General features: G+C 42.5%; 1 protein-coding gene across 1 annotated transcript; it reads left to right on the top strand.

The window, feature by feature from the left end:
* Positions 1 to 8,098: 8,098 nt before the first annotated feature.
* On the top strand, positions 8,099 to 8,845 carry LOC106611794 (tRNA wybutosine-synthesizing protein 2 homolog). The gene is made up of 3 exons (XM_014212382.2): positions 8,099 to 8,205; positions 8,333 to 8,491; positions 8,577 to 8,845. Exons 1-3 carry the CDS (start codon positions 8,121 to 8,123, stop codon positions 8,588 to 8,590), a joined length of 258 nt encoding a protein of 85 aa, XP_014067857.2. The 5' UTR covers positions 8,099 to 8,120; the 3' UTR covers positions 8,591 to 8,845.
* Positions 8,846 to 13,188: the final 4,343 nt, after the last annotated feature.

The raw sequence follows: 13,188 nt of genomic DNA, 5'->3' as shown, positions 1-13,188 counted from the left end.
GGGTACGTTTTCCACCACTAACCATCTCTGAGGGTGCTACAACGTCATGCACAACAGTGCAGTTAGCTACCTAGCTATTCCAAATTTCTGGAAGCTAGCTATTCCCAATTTCTGGAAGCTAGCTGTTCCCAATTTCTGGAAGCTGGCTAAGCTAGCCTACTTTCTATTTGCATGTCTTGACTGGATGGCTTGTTTTTCTGCCTCTTCTGTTGCTAACTATGTATTTCCTGTGTAATGACCTTTACAAAGGAAACATTTGCAGGCACAAGGTGTCCTGAACCTGCATGCAAAAACACTGCTGGGACAGTGTCACTGCCAATCATACCATTCTGCCTACCCCAGCTTGATCTCCAAAGTCTCCAAAACAGAGTGTACCACTGGCAGCACATGGGAAACTGTGAGGATCCAGGTAATGGCAGCTATGAGGAGGATGCACAATGTCAAAGATTGTCTATTATATTGACAAGATATTAGAGCAGGGATGTGCAAATGGGCATTTGGCCCCCTTTTGTAGGACAGCAGACCAAAAAATGAAAGTGTCTTATTTTTTTAGGAACTCAGTTGAGTATCAACTTACTATTGAGAGTTAGAATAATAGAATATACAAGGTGTAATTTCGAAATTTGGTTGCGCATCAGCAGTCACTCAATTAGCCCATGTTAGTTGTACGCAGACCCACGAGCCCCTCATGATGAGTTTTGTTTTTTGTGGCCCCCACACACATCAAAGTTTCCCATCCCTGTATTAGAGTGACCGCTCTAACAATGGAAGTACATGTCCTCAAAGATGGAAGGCAGGTGGGAGGAAGCGAAATCAGGTGGGACCATTCTAGCCAAAGAGAGGGAATATGTATGCCAGCCATTTTTATATATATATATATATATATATATATATATATATATATATATATATAGAGAGAGAGACTCATCTTTGTATCTGTACTATTATAGTGTCTGTGACAGCATGGGCAGAACCATTGAGGCTGTCTCCATTTTAAAGTAGTACATTTTCTTGTTCATTGGCTGATTGCTCCCAATTCATAGGAATCCCCACCCAGTTGACTACTTTAAAATGGTGGAAGCCCTTGATGACAATGTCCATGCTGAAACGTCTTATTGGATATCAATGATGAGACCTCTATCTATCTCTATGACAACAGGCAAAACTCCAATATCAAGTTGTTTTCAGGTAAGTTGCCAAAATGCCACGTGCGTCCACTTATGTCTGTGCATTTGTAACAACCTAACCATTACAAAACTTCTATTCAATCAAATAAGCCTCACGTAGCAAATTATAGTTTTTTTTGTTTGACCAAATTCGACAGTCTCTCATTAGCTAGGTAACAGTGTCTAGGTTTCCATCCACTTGGCGACAGATTTTCATGCAAATATTCTAAAATCTGCATAAAACTATATTCTCCCACCAGAGGGGTGTTTGCATCAAACTGACATTTATTGCGGAAAAAGGCTTTGCTTGGTGACATAGTGCACATAACAATAATTGTTGCGGTTAAATTCCCATGTAGCGAATAAAAAAATAGAAGTTAAATGGGTTTCCATCGCATTTTCAACTCTACTGATATTTTTTTCTCGGTATACAGTGCAGTTGTAGCTTACATTATGAAATTATTATGGACAAAAGAGCAACATTTTTGGTTGTTTTTGTGATCAAGTTATTATTTTTTTGTTTGACAAACAAACAAAACACAAACCAAGAGACATTTCCCCCCCCCCCCCCCCCTCATATGCACAAAAAGCTTATTTCTCTCAAATTGTGTGCAATTGTGTTTACATCCCTGTTAGTGAGCATTTCTTGTTTGCCAAGATAATCCATCCATCTGACAGGCTGTGGCATATCAACATGCTGATTAAACTGCATGATTATTACACAGGTGCACCTTGCGCTTGAGACAGTAAAAGGCCACTCTTAAATATGCAGTTTAGTCACACAAATGTGCCAGGTGTACCCTGGGTGCAGAGCATACAGACAGAGGTTGAGTTTATCTGGAAAAGTTGTTTAGGAGTTGCATAACTCATGTGGGCAAAATTGTAGTGAGTCATTTGGGTTCCTGATGAGAATATGATGTTGGACCAGACAGTACTCCAGTTAATATCTACTGCTGGTATATTTTTGTTCCATTTTTAATAGATTGGTAATATGTTGGTTTGAGTAGGAATAGGAATATATACCAGTCGAAAACAGCACGTTCGGGACAAGGTAGCGCGTCCTGTTCACCGGACGCGCTACCTTGTCTCGAACATGCTGTTTTTGACTCTCTCTCTCTACCGCACCTGCTGTCTCTAACTCTGAATGATCGGCTATGAAAAGCCAACTGAACATTTACTCCTGAGGTGCTGACCGTTGCACCCTCTACAGCTACTGTGATTATTATTATTTGACCCTGCTGGTCATCCATGAACGTTTGAACATCTTGGTCATGTTCTGTTATAATCTCCACCCGGCACAGCCAGAAGAGGACTGGCCTCCTCTCAGAGCCTGGTTCCTCTCTAGGATTCCTCCTAGGTTCCTGCCTTTCTAGGGAGTTTTTCCTAGCCACTGTGCATCTACATCTGCATTGCTTGCTGTTTGGGGTTTTAGGCTGGGTTTCTGTATAGCACTTTGTGACATCGGCTGATGTAAAAATGGCTTTATAAATACATTTGATTGATATATATAATTTGGAGACTGCCCTTACCCTAGCTATTATTATTTTGTGTATAGGATGAGATGATCAGATCCCCAACGTACTCCATAAGCACTTAGAGCAGAACGAAGCTGCAAATAAAATAAAAATTAAACCCAGGCAGATCGTATTGCCTTTTCATGTCTTGGAACGCATGTAGGTTTCAACTCTCCACAATGTCAGAGAGAGTATGAATTCCCCCCTCACTCCAAGCTGGAAAACATATAGGCTGGCCACCCAAAATGAGACTGTCATTATTAAACGATGGCATATTTTTTTTATTGAACCTTTATTTAACTAGGCAAGTCAGTTAAAAACAAATTCTTATTTACAATGACCAAAAGGCCTCCTGCGGGGACAGGGGCTGGGATTAAAAATAAATAATATGGGGGTGATTAATAATATATTTGCAATTGTTCCCCATTGAACGCCATACTGTAAGCATTTGCGTGATGATAGGGTCAAAGGTGAGTTTAGCTTTTTTGATTGAGATGTTGAAATATACCAGATCTTGGAGCCTGTACGGCTTTGATATATTCTCCTCCAGGGGGCGCCAGGCCACTGGGTCTAAACCACACACGTAGTGGGCGCAGAATAAATACACGTTTTATTTGTCAAACGGCAGCCAAGCGTCGATCATAATGTCACCAGAATAAGACACACGATATTTATTGAAAAGATGCATCAAGCTCATCATTGTTAACCACCCTGTGAAGTTCATCACAACATATTTAATCTGTAGCCTAATAAACTGCATGCTTTCCTGAGTTCCTGGGAGGACCGCACAACATATCATTGGTAACTCCAAGTTTAGTTCGATATTATTGTTATTATATAAATAGTTGTGCATAAAGGCTTTCCACCGCCATTTCTCGCATACCTAATTTTACCGACAAAAAATATCCCACCTTATCTAGAATATTTTTGTTGTTGTCTACATTTGGAAAGTTCACTGACAAATTCGCTGTTTCTATCCGGATTGTCGTGACATTTTGTTTCCGACATGTTACTTTACTCAGATTTTGGGCGGAGTAATCAAATGAAATTATGTTGGGCATATACACATGTTTAGCAGATGTTAATGCGAGTGTAGTGAAATGCTTGTGCTTCAGGTTCCAACAGTGCAGAAATATCTAACAATTCCCCAACAACTACGTAATACACACAAATCTAAAAGGGTGAATGAGATATGTACATTTTAAATATATGGATGAGCGGCATAGGAAAGGTGCAACTAGATATCATATGCATATACTGTATTATATACTATGAGTAATGTAAGATATGTAAACATTATTAAAGTGAAATTGTTTAAAGTGACTAGTGATCCATTTGTTAAAGTGGCCAGTGATTGGGTCTCTATGTAGGCAGCAGCCTACATAGATTGCTGTTTAGCAGTCTGATGGCCTTGAGATAGAAGCTATTTTTCAGTCTCTCGGTCACAGCTTTAATGCGCCTGTACTGACCTCGCCTTTTGGATGGTAGCGGTGTGAACAGGCAGTGGCTCCAGTGGTTGTTGTCTTTGATAATCTTTTTTGCCTTCCTGTGACATCGGGTGCTATAGGTGTCATGGAGGGCAGTTAGTTTGCCCCCGGTGATGCGTTGTGCAGACCACACTACCCTCTGGAGAGCCTTCTGGTTGAGGGCAGAGCAGTTGCCATACCAGGCTATGATACAGCCTGACAGGATGCTCTCTCGACAGGATGTGGATCTGTAGAAGCCAAATTTCTTCAGCCTCCTGAGGTTGAAGAGGCGCTGTTGTGCCTTCTTCACCACACTGTCTGTGTGGGTGGACCATTTAAGTTTGTCATTGATGTGTACACCGAGGAACTTAAAACTTTCCACTTTCTCCACTGCTTTCCCTTCGATGTAGATAGGGGGGTGCTCCCTTTGCTGTTTCCTGAAGTCCACGATCATCTCCTTTGTTTTGTTGACGTTGAGTGAGAGGTTGTTTTTCTGACACAACACTCCGAGTGCCCTCACCTCCTCCTTGTAGACTGTCTCGTCGTTGTTGGTAATCAAGCCCACTACTGTTGTGTCGTCTGCAAACTTGATTGAGTTGGAGGCGTGCATGGCCATGCAGTCGTGGGTGAACAGGGAGTACAGGAGGGGGCTGAGCACGCACCCTTGTGGGGCCCCAGTGTTGAGGGTCAGCGAGGTGGAGATGTTGTTTCCTACCTTCACCACCTGGTGGCGGCCTGTCAGAAAGTCCTGGACCCAATTGCACAGGGTGGGGTTGAGACCCAGGGCCTCCAGCTTGATGATGAGCTTGGAGGGTACTATGGTGTTGAATGCTGAGCTGTCAGTGAACAGCATTCTTACATAGGTATTCCTCTTATCCAGATGGGATAGGGCAGTGTGATGGCGGTTGCATCGTATGTGGACCTGTTAGGGCAGTATGCAAACTGAAGTGGGTCTAGGGTGGCTAGTAAGGTGGAGGTGATATGATCCTTGACTAGTCTCTCAAAGCACTTCATGATGACAGAAGTGAGTGCTACGGGGCAGTAGTCATTTACAATTGAAGTCGGAAGTTTACACACACTTAGGTTGAGGTCATTAAAATTCGTTTTTTCAACCACTCCACAAATTTCCTGTTAACAAACTATAGTTTTGGCAAGTCGGTTAGGACATCTACTTTGTGCATGACACAAGTAATTTTTCCAACAATTGTTTACAGACAGATTATTTCACTTACAATTCACTGTATCACAATTCCAGTGGGTCAGAAGTTTACATACACTAAGTTGACTGTGCCTTTAAACAGCTTGGAAAATTCCAGAAAATTATGTCATGGCTTTAGAAGCTTCTGATAGGCTAATTTACATCATTTGAGTCAATTGGAGGTGTACCTGTGGATGTATTTCAAGGCCTACCTTTAAACTCAGTGCCTCTTTGCTTGACATCATGGGAAAATCAAAAGAAATCAGCCAAGACCTCAGAAAACAAATTGTAGACCTCCACAAGTCTGGTTCATCCTTGGGAGCAATTTCCAAACGCCTGAAGGTACCACGCTCATCTGTACAAACAACAGTACGCAAGTATAAACACCATGGGACCACGCAGCTGTCATACCGCTCAGGAAGGAGACGAGTTCTGTCTCATAGAGATGAATGTACTTTGGTGCGAAAAGTGCAAATCAATCCCAGAACAACAGCAGACCTTGTGAAGATGCTGGAGGAAATTGGTACAACGGTATCTATATCCACAGTAAAACAAGTCCTATATCGACATAACCTGAAAGGCCGCTCAGCAAGGAAGAAGCCACTGCTCCAAAACCGCCATAAAAAAAGCCAGACTACGGTTTGCAACTGCACATGGGGACAAAGATCGTACTTTTTTGAGAAATGTCCTCTGGTCTGATGAAACAAAAATAGAACTGTTTGGCCATCATGTTGTGGGGGTCCTTTGCTGCAGGCGGGACTGGTGCACTTCACAAAATAGATGGCATCATGAGGGAGGAAAATTATGTGGATATATTGAAGCAACATCTCAAGACATCAGTCATAAAGTTGAAGCTTGGTCGCAAATGGGTCTTCCAAACGGACAATGACCACAAGCGTACTTCCAAAGTTGTGGCAAAATGGCTTAAGGACAAAGTCAAGGTATTGGAGTGGCCATCACAAAGCCCTGACGTCAATCCTATAGAAAATTTGTGGGCAGAACTGAAAAAGCGTGTGCGAGCAAGGAGGCCTACAAACCCGACTCGGTTACACCAGCTCTGTCAGGAGGAATGGGCCAAATTTCACCCAACTTATTGTGGGAAGCTTGTGAAAGGCTACCCGAAACGTTTGACCCGGGGTTAATCAATTTAAAGGCAATGTTACCAAATACTAATTGAGTGCATGTAAACTTCTGACCCACTGGGAATGTGATGAAATAAATAAAAGCTGAAATAAATCATTCTCTCTACTATTATTCTGACATTTCACATTCTTAAAATAAAGCGGTGATCCTAACTGACCTAAAAACAGGGAATTTTTACTAGGATTAAATGTCAGGAATTGTGAAAAACTGAGATTAAATGTATTTGGCTAAGGTGTATGTGAACTTCCGACTTCAACTGTAGTTCAGTTACCTTTGCCTTCTTGGGTACAGGAACAATTGTGGCCATCTTGAAGCATGTGGGGACAGCAGACTGGGATAGGGAGCGATTTGAATATATCCGTAAACACACCAGCCAGTAAAACCTATTACTTCCTTTCTGACAATGTCCAATATGTATGGGTGGTTCCATTTTTGTTTTTAGCACTTTTTGACCACACTCCTTTTGATTTCAACAAACTTTCCATACTCTTTCTTATCTTATATATAATATGTATGTTGTGTTTTAACCGATGGCGGTCACAAGACAAACACCTCAGATGATGTAAAATAGGGTCTAAGCTACAAGAAATGCGGAAGATGAAAACGAATCTGAGTTTGACCTTAAAGGTTAAATTACAATTCTTATTAAAAAACCTTTTTTTTCAACTCAACCGTTTTATATTTTCCAGTGATGCAGACATGGATTTCTCATCGTATGGTGGTGTATGCAAAATGGGTCAACTTTGGGCACCTTTATCTCCTGAATGTGTAGGGATTCAGGTTCAAAAAGTCACTTTCTGACCACTTCCACCATAGGCAAATATGTATGGAAAGTTTTGTTCAAATGAAAAGGGGTGCGATTCAAATCAAATGGAACAACCCATATGCATAGTCATAATCATCTACTGATCTCTAGCTTCATTGACTTTTTGGATTGAAATCTAACAATTTGCTGTAATTGTTCTGCTTTTCTCTATTCAACAGGCTCCTCTGCTGTCAAAGAGAGAGAGGAGGATCTCAAGCAGTGACAAGCTGGTGAATGTCTTATAGGACCTACTAGGATCCCATGGTGAGAGATGGACTGAGGATCTGAGAAGATATGCATCACAGTTGCCAGCGCCACAGAGACTTGGTGCTCTTAGGGGAAAAACACTTTTTCTCAGCCAGTATGGAAGAAAACAGGTATGCTATAGTATAGCATACAAACTGTTATCTGTAGATCATATTGATACAGGCCTAATTTTATGTTTTGTGTGGGTTTAGTGTGTGTTTATTCCAATGCATCTGTTACAGGTCCAGATTTGTGGCCAGCAGTGGCCCAAGCACTGGGTGCAGAACATTTGGCAAAGATAGCTTGAATATCCAAGGATGGATTCAGAACTCCGGTAGTGACCATGCTAGTTGGAGAGGACAGCTGGGTGACACATGTAGACAACAATATCAGGTAATGACTCCTTTAACCCTTTCAATGACATTACTACATTACTACCAGTATTCTTTAAAAAAAGAAATGGTACCAGAAGTGTTACTTTGTAGTCTCAAGGGAATAGTTGCATGTTATGTACTCCTTGTCCAATTGTTTTGTCATGGTTTACAACTTTCTTTGAGGGATGAGTTTGATGTGACCAGGTGCATGTTCTCTGCTGGCAACATCACAGAGAAGCTCAGGGTTGCCTCATTCAACTGCAGTGGGGAGACTGTGGTGGATTTATATGCAGGTAAGAAAATACATCTTGTATATATCTGTGTATATTGTCCATGAACTACAGAAAAGATTCATAATCTATGCATAATTTAGCACTATAGGATTACATTGTTATTCCTTATATTGTTATTTTTTATTAGGTATTGGCTACTTCACTATCCCATTCTTGGTGCATGCGGGGGCTAGCCATGTTCATGCTTGTGAGTGGAACCCAGATGCCGTGGAAGCCCTGCAGAGAAACTTGGGAGTTAAATGGAGTGTGGCATCACTGCACCGACCACAACAGAGACAACCGGCAAGTAAGGAACAACATCTTTATACTGGAGATCAGAAATCAACCAGTTTATGTGATCTGAGAATAATCGTTTTGGGTGTTTTTTCCAGCTCCCATTGTGTAACCTGGCTGACCGGGTGAATTTGGGTCTTATACCCAGCTCTGCAGATGGCTGGCCTGTTGCCTGTCGACTACTGAGGAAAAGGACCGGTGGCATGTTGCATATTCACCAGAATGTTACCGCACCACATCATATTACAGACTGTGACACTTCCTCTGTTCCTGTCATGGAGAGAGTGGACATTTCTGGAGGAGACATTACATTACATTACATTTACATTTAAGTCATTTAGCAGACGCTCTTATCCAGAGCGACTTACAAATTGGTGCATTCACCTTATGATATCCAGTGGAACAACCACTTTACAATAGTGCTTCTAAATCTTTTAAGGGGGGGTTAGAAGGATTACTTTATCCTATCCTAGGTATTCCTTAAAGAGGTGGGGTTTCAGGTGTCTCCGGAAGGTGGTGATTGACTCCGCTGTCCTGGCGTCGTGAGGGAGCTTGTTCCACCATTGGGGTGCCAGAGCAGCGAACAGTTTTGACTGGGCTGAGCGGGAACTGTGCTTCCTCAGAGGTAGGGGGGCCAGCAGGCCAGAGATGGATGAACGCAGTGCCCTTATTTGGGTGTAGGGCCTGATCAGAGCCTGAAGGTATGGAGGTGCTGTTCCCTTCACAGCTCCGTAGGCAATCACCATGGTCTTGTAGCAGATGCGAGCTTCAACTGGAAGCCAGTGGAGAGAGCGGAGGAGCGGGGTGACGTGAGAGAACTTGGGAAGGTTGAACACCAGACGGGCTGCGGCGTTCTGGATGAGTTGTAGGGGTTTAATGGCACAGGCAGGGAGCCCAGCCAACAGCGAGTTGCAGTAATCCAGACGGGAGATGACAAGTGCCTGGATTAGGACCTGCGCCGCTTCCTGTGTGAGGCAGGGTCGTACTCTGCGAATGTTGTAGAGCATGAACCTACAGGATCGGGTCACCGCCTTGATGTTAGTGGAGAACGACAGGGTGTTGTCCAGGATCACGCCAAGGTTCTTAACACTCTGGGAGGAGGACACAAGGGAGTTATCAACCGTGATGGCGAGATCATGGAACGGGCAGTCCTTCCCCGGGAGGAAGAGCAGTTCCGTCTTGCCGAGGTTCAGCTTGAGCTGGTGATCCGTCATCCACACTGATATGTCTGACAGACATGCAGAGATGCGATTCGCCGCCTGGTTATCAGAAGGGGGAAAGGAGAAGATTAATTGTGTGTCGTCTGCATAGCAATGATAGGAGAGACCATGTGAGGATATGACAGAGCCAAGTGACTTGGTGTATAGCGAGAATAGGAGAGGGCCTAGAACAGAGCCCTGGGGGACACCAGTGGTGAGAGCGCATGGTGCGGAGACAGATTCTCGCCACGCCACCTGGTAGGAGCGACCTGTCAGATAGGACGCAATCCAAGCGTGGGCCGCGCCGGAGATGCCCAACTCGGAGAGGGTGGAGAGGAGGATCTGATGGTTCACAGTATCAAAGGCAGCAGATAGATCTAGAAGGATGAGAGCAGAGGAGAGAGAGTTAGCTTTAGCAGTGCGGAGAGCCTCCGTGACACAGAGAAGAGCAGTCTCAGTTGAATGCCCAGTCTTGAAACCTGACTGATTAGGATCAAGAAGGTCATTCTGAGAGAGATAGCAGGAGAGCTGGCCAAGGACGGCACGTTCAAGAGTTTTGGAGAGAAAAGAAAGAAGGGATACTGGTCTGTAGTTGTTGACATCGGAGGGAGACCCAGAAGAGGTGTCTCCTAAGGGGAGTGACAGAGAAGTTTGGGGTGCCTGGACAAAGGACACAGCCATCCACATTGCCTCTCTACTGCAGGACATCACTGGGGGACCATGCAGGACTGGCGTCCAGCACATTGAGCATGTCAAGTCATACACACCCCACATTCACCATATAGTACTATTCTTAGAATGCAGGCCACTATGAGGAGACAAAAGACAGGACTGTAGCATGACTCTTATTTGTGTAGTCGTACCAGTGGCGGACTGGGACCAAAAATCGCCACTTTCTAACACCCTGGCCCATTTTTTCCCCCCCTTGAGGCCCCCATTATTAGCAAGATAATGAGAATCTTGCGCTAAAACCCCAAATTAGACAGGCCCACTAGGCTAAAAATGGACTAGTCCATCTGGTGTACTCTGCCATTTGTGGCTATTAATAAATTGTTGCACACTAATTTAAATGAATCATAATTGGTTTATACAATGTGAAAATGAAACTGTTGTTTACCGGTTGTTGTACAACTGATTTTACAAATGTTTATACATGCAATGACTGTGGTTGCTTTGTGTGATGTATTGTTGTCTCTACCTTCTTGCACTTTGTGCTGTTGTCTATGCTCAGTAATGTTTGTTCCATGTTTTGTGCTGCTGCCATGTTGTTGTCATGTTGTGTTGCTACCATGCTGTTGTCATGTGTTGCTGCCATACTATGTTGTTGTCTTTGGTCTCTCTTTAAGTTGTGTTGTCACTCTTGTGTGTGTTTTGTCCTATATTTGCATTTCTTACAAACATTTTTTATCCCAGCCCCATCCCCGCAGGAGGCCTTTTGGTAGACTGTCATTGTAAATAAAAATGTGTTCTTAACTGACTTGCCTAGTTAAATAAAAATGACTGACTTGCCAAATACAGTAGCCTGTATGATGCCTCTCCAGGGACACATTTGTAAAATGTCTTTATTAATATTGTAACCATAGGATTAAATATTACTGTATAATCACACACACAAAAATGTTTTTTTTCTTTAATAGCTAACTATTGAAATTCTCTTGATTTACTAAAGCCAAACATTTTGAATTGCTTGAGGTTAAAGCGAACATGTATAAGGACTCCCACATCACTGTAGTCGGCTGCTACAGACCGCCCTCGGCTTTGGGAGACGCACTAAACTCTCTTTCTGATGTCCTGCACAAGCTAAATGACTCTGAATTCATTCTTTTAGATTTGAACTGGGAAATGCTTACATCTGTATCGGACTCTTTTAAAGATCTGTGTGACTCTCTGAATCTTGCTCAATTAATGTGCCTACAAGACCGAATCCCAGAGCACCTAACAAATCAACGCTATTGGACATTATTCTAACAAATACCCCTCACAAATACACATCGACTGGGATATTCTGTAATTATGTCAGTAATCACTGTGAAATTGCTTGTGTTAAAAATACAAAAATGACCAAAGCCAAACCACGTTATATTTTTAAAAGAAATTTTAGACAGTTTGATGAGCAAGCGTTCTTACATGATCTGTACCATAATATGACAGAGTAAGTCTGATTCCCGATGTTGACACTGCCTGGGACTATTTTTATATGAAATTTGTGTCGATTTGTGATAAGCATGCCCCTGTGAAGAAATTTAGATTCGGTGGAAGGGACAATCCCTGGTTTTCAGATAACTTGGCAGAATTAATTAGAAAGAGAAATATCTCTTGGGCTCAAGCTAGACATACAAATGCTCCTGTTGCCTGGGCCTCCTTCAGAGCGATAAGAAACAAATGCATAGGATTGATCAGGAAGTCCAAATCATATTTCTATTTAAATGCAGTCACAGAGAACCTAAACAACCCTACCAAGTTCTGGAAGCTAATCAAATCAGTGTCAGGTTCTAATGTATCCTCTGGCCTTCCTGACCATTTAATGATGGATTCTAATGAAGTGAAGGATAAAGCAGATATTGTAGGGGTTTTCAACAAGCACTTCATATCTGCCAGTTCAGTTGTTGATAATGGTGGGGCCCAGGCCTCTAATGTAAGCTCTGTTAGTCAACTATGATATAGGCCCTCTGCCTTAGGCCTTTTCTCTCTGTAATTGATTATGGTGACTTGTTGTATATGCATGCAACCTCCTCCGTCTTACAGAGACTGGACTCTGTTTATCATGCATCCTTGCGCTTTATTACAAATGCGAAGTCACTCACCCACCATTGCACATTGTACCAAATGGTAGGTTGGACCTCACTTTATATGCGCATAAAGATACATTTGTATGTGTTTATCTACAAAGCCCTTTTGGGTAAACTCGCTCTTTACCTCTAGTCTAGTCTCCTTCACCACCAGTAGTTACCATACCCGGTCTGCTAGGTGGTTGCTACTTTTATAGTCCCCAGGACATTCACAGTATTAGGCAAGACTGTCTTCTCTTCTTGTGCACCAGAAGCATGGAATAGTCTACAATCCATGCTTCATCTAGATATGTTAGTGTCACTGAATGAATTTAAAATGTTGACGGGAGACTCTGTTACAGAGAAGTGTAAATGTTTTTTTTTAGGCTGGATCATGTTGTTGTATTGTTGTATGTTTTAATTATGTAATGTATTGATTGTTGCTGCCTTCAAGGTCTCCCTTGAAAAAGAGACTGGGTCTCAATGGGCTTTTCCTGGTTAAAGAAATAAAATTGTGCATTTTTGACACTCATTATTTCCATAGTACTCGACATAATACATTATTTACAAAATTATTTGAAAGGGGTTTGATTATTTACTTGTGGAAACTATTGGTAATAATAATAATGGAAATAATAATGAATTGGCACTGCTTCTGCCGTTCTCAGAGAATTAGGGAAATAGAGCAGAGGAAATGCACCTGTTGCGGAAAAATTGTGTACCTCTGCCGCACCACCGCTGTC

This window comes from Salmo salar, chromosome ssa09 (assembly GCF_905237065.1).
Source record: "Salmo salar chromosome ssa09, Ssal_v3.1, whole genome shotgun sequence".
Taxonomy (NCBI): Eukaryota; Metazoa; Chordata; class Actinopteri; order Salmoniformes; family Salmonidae; genus Salmo; species Salmo salar.
This window is presented reverse-complemented; position numbering and strand designations above follow the sequence as displayed.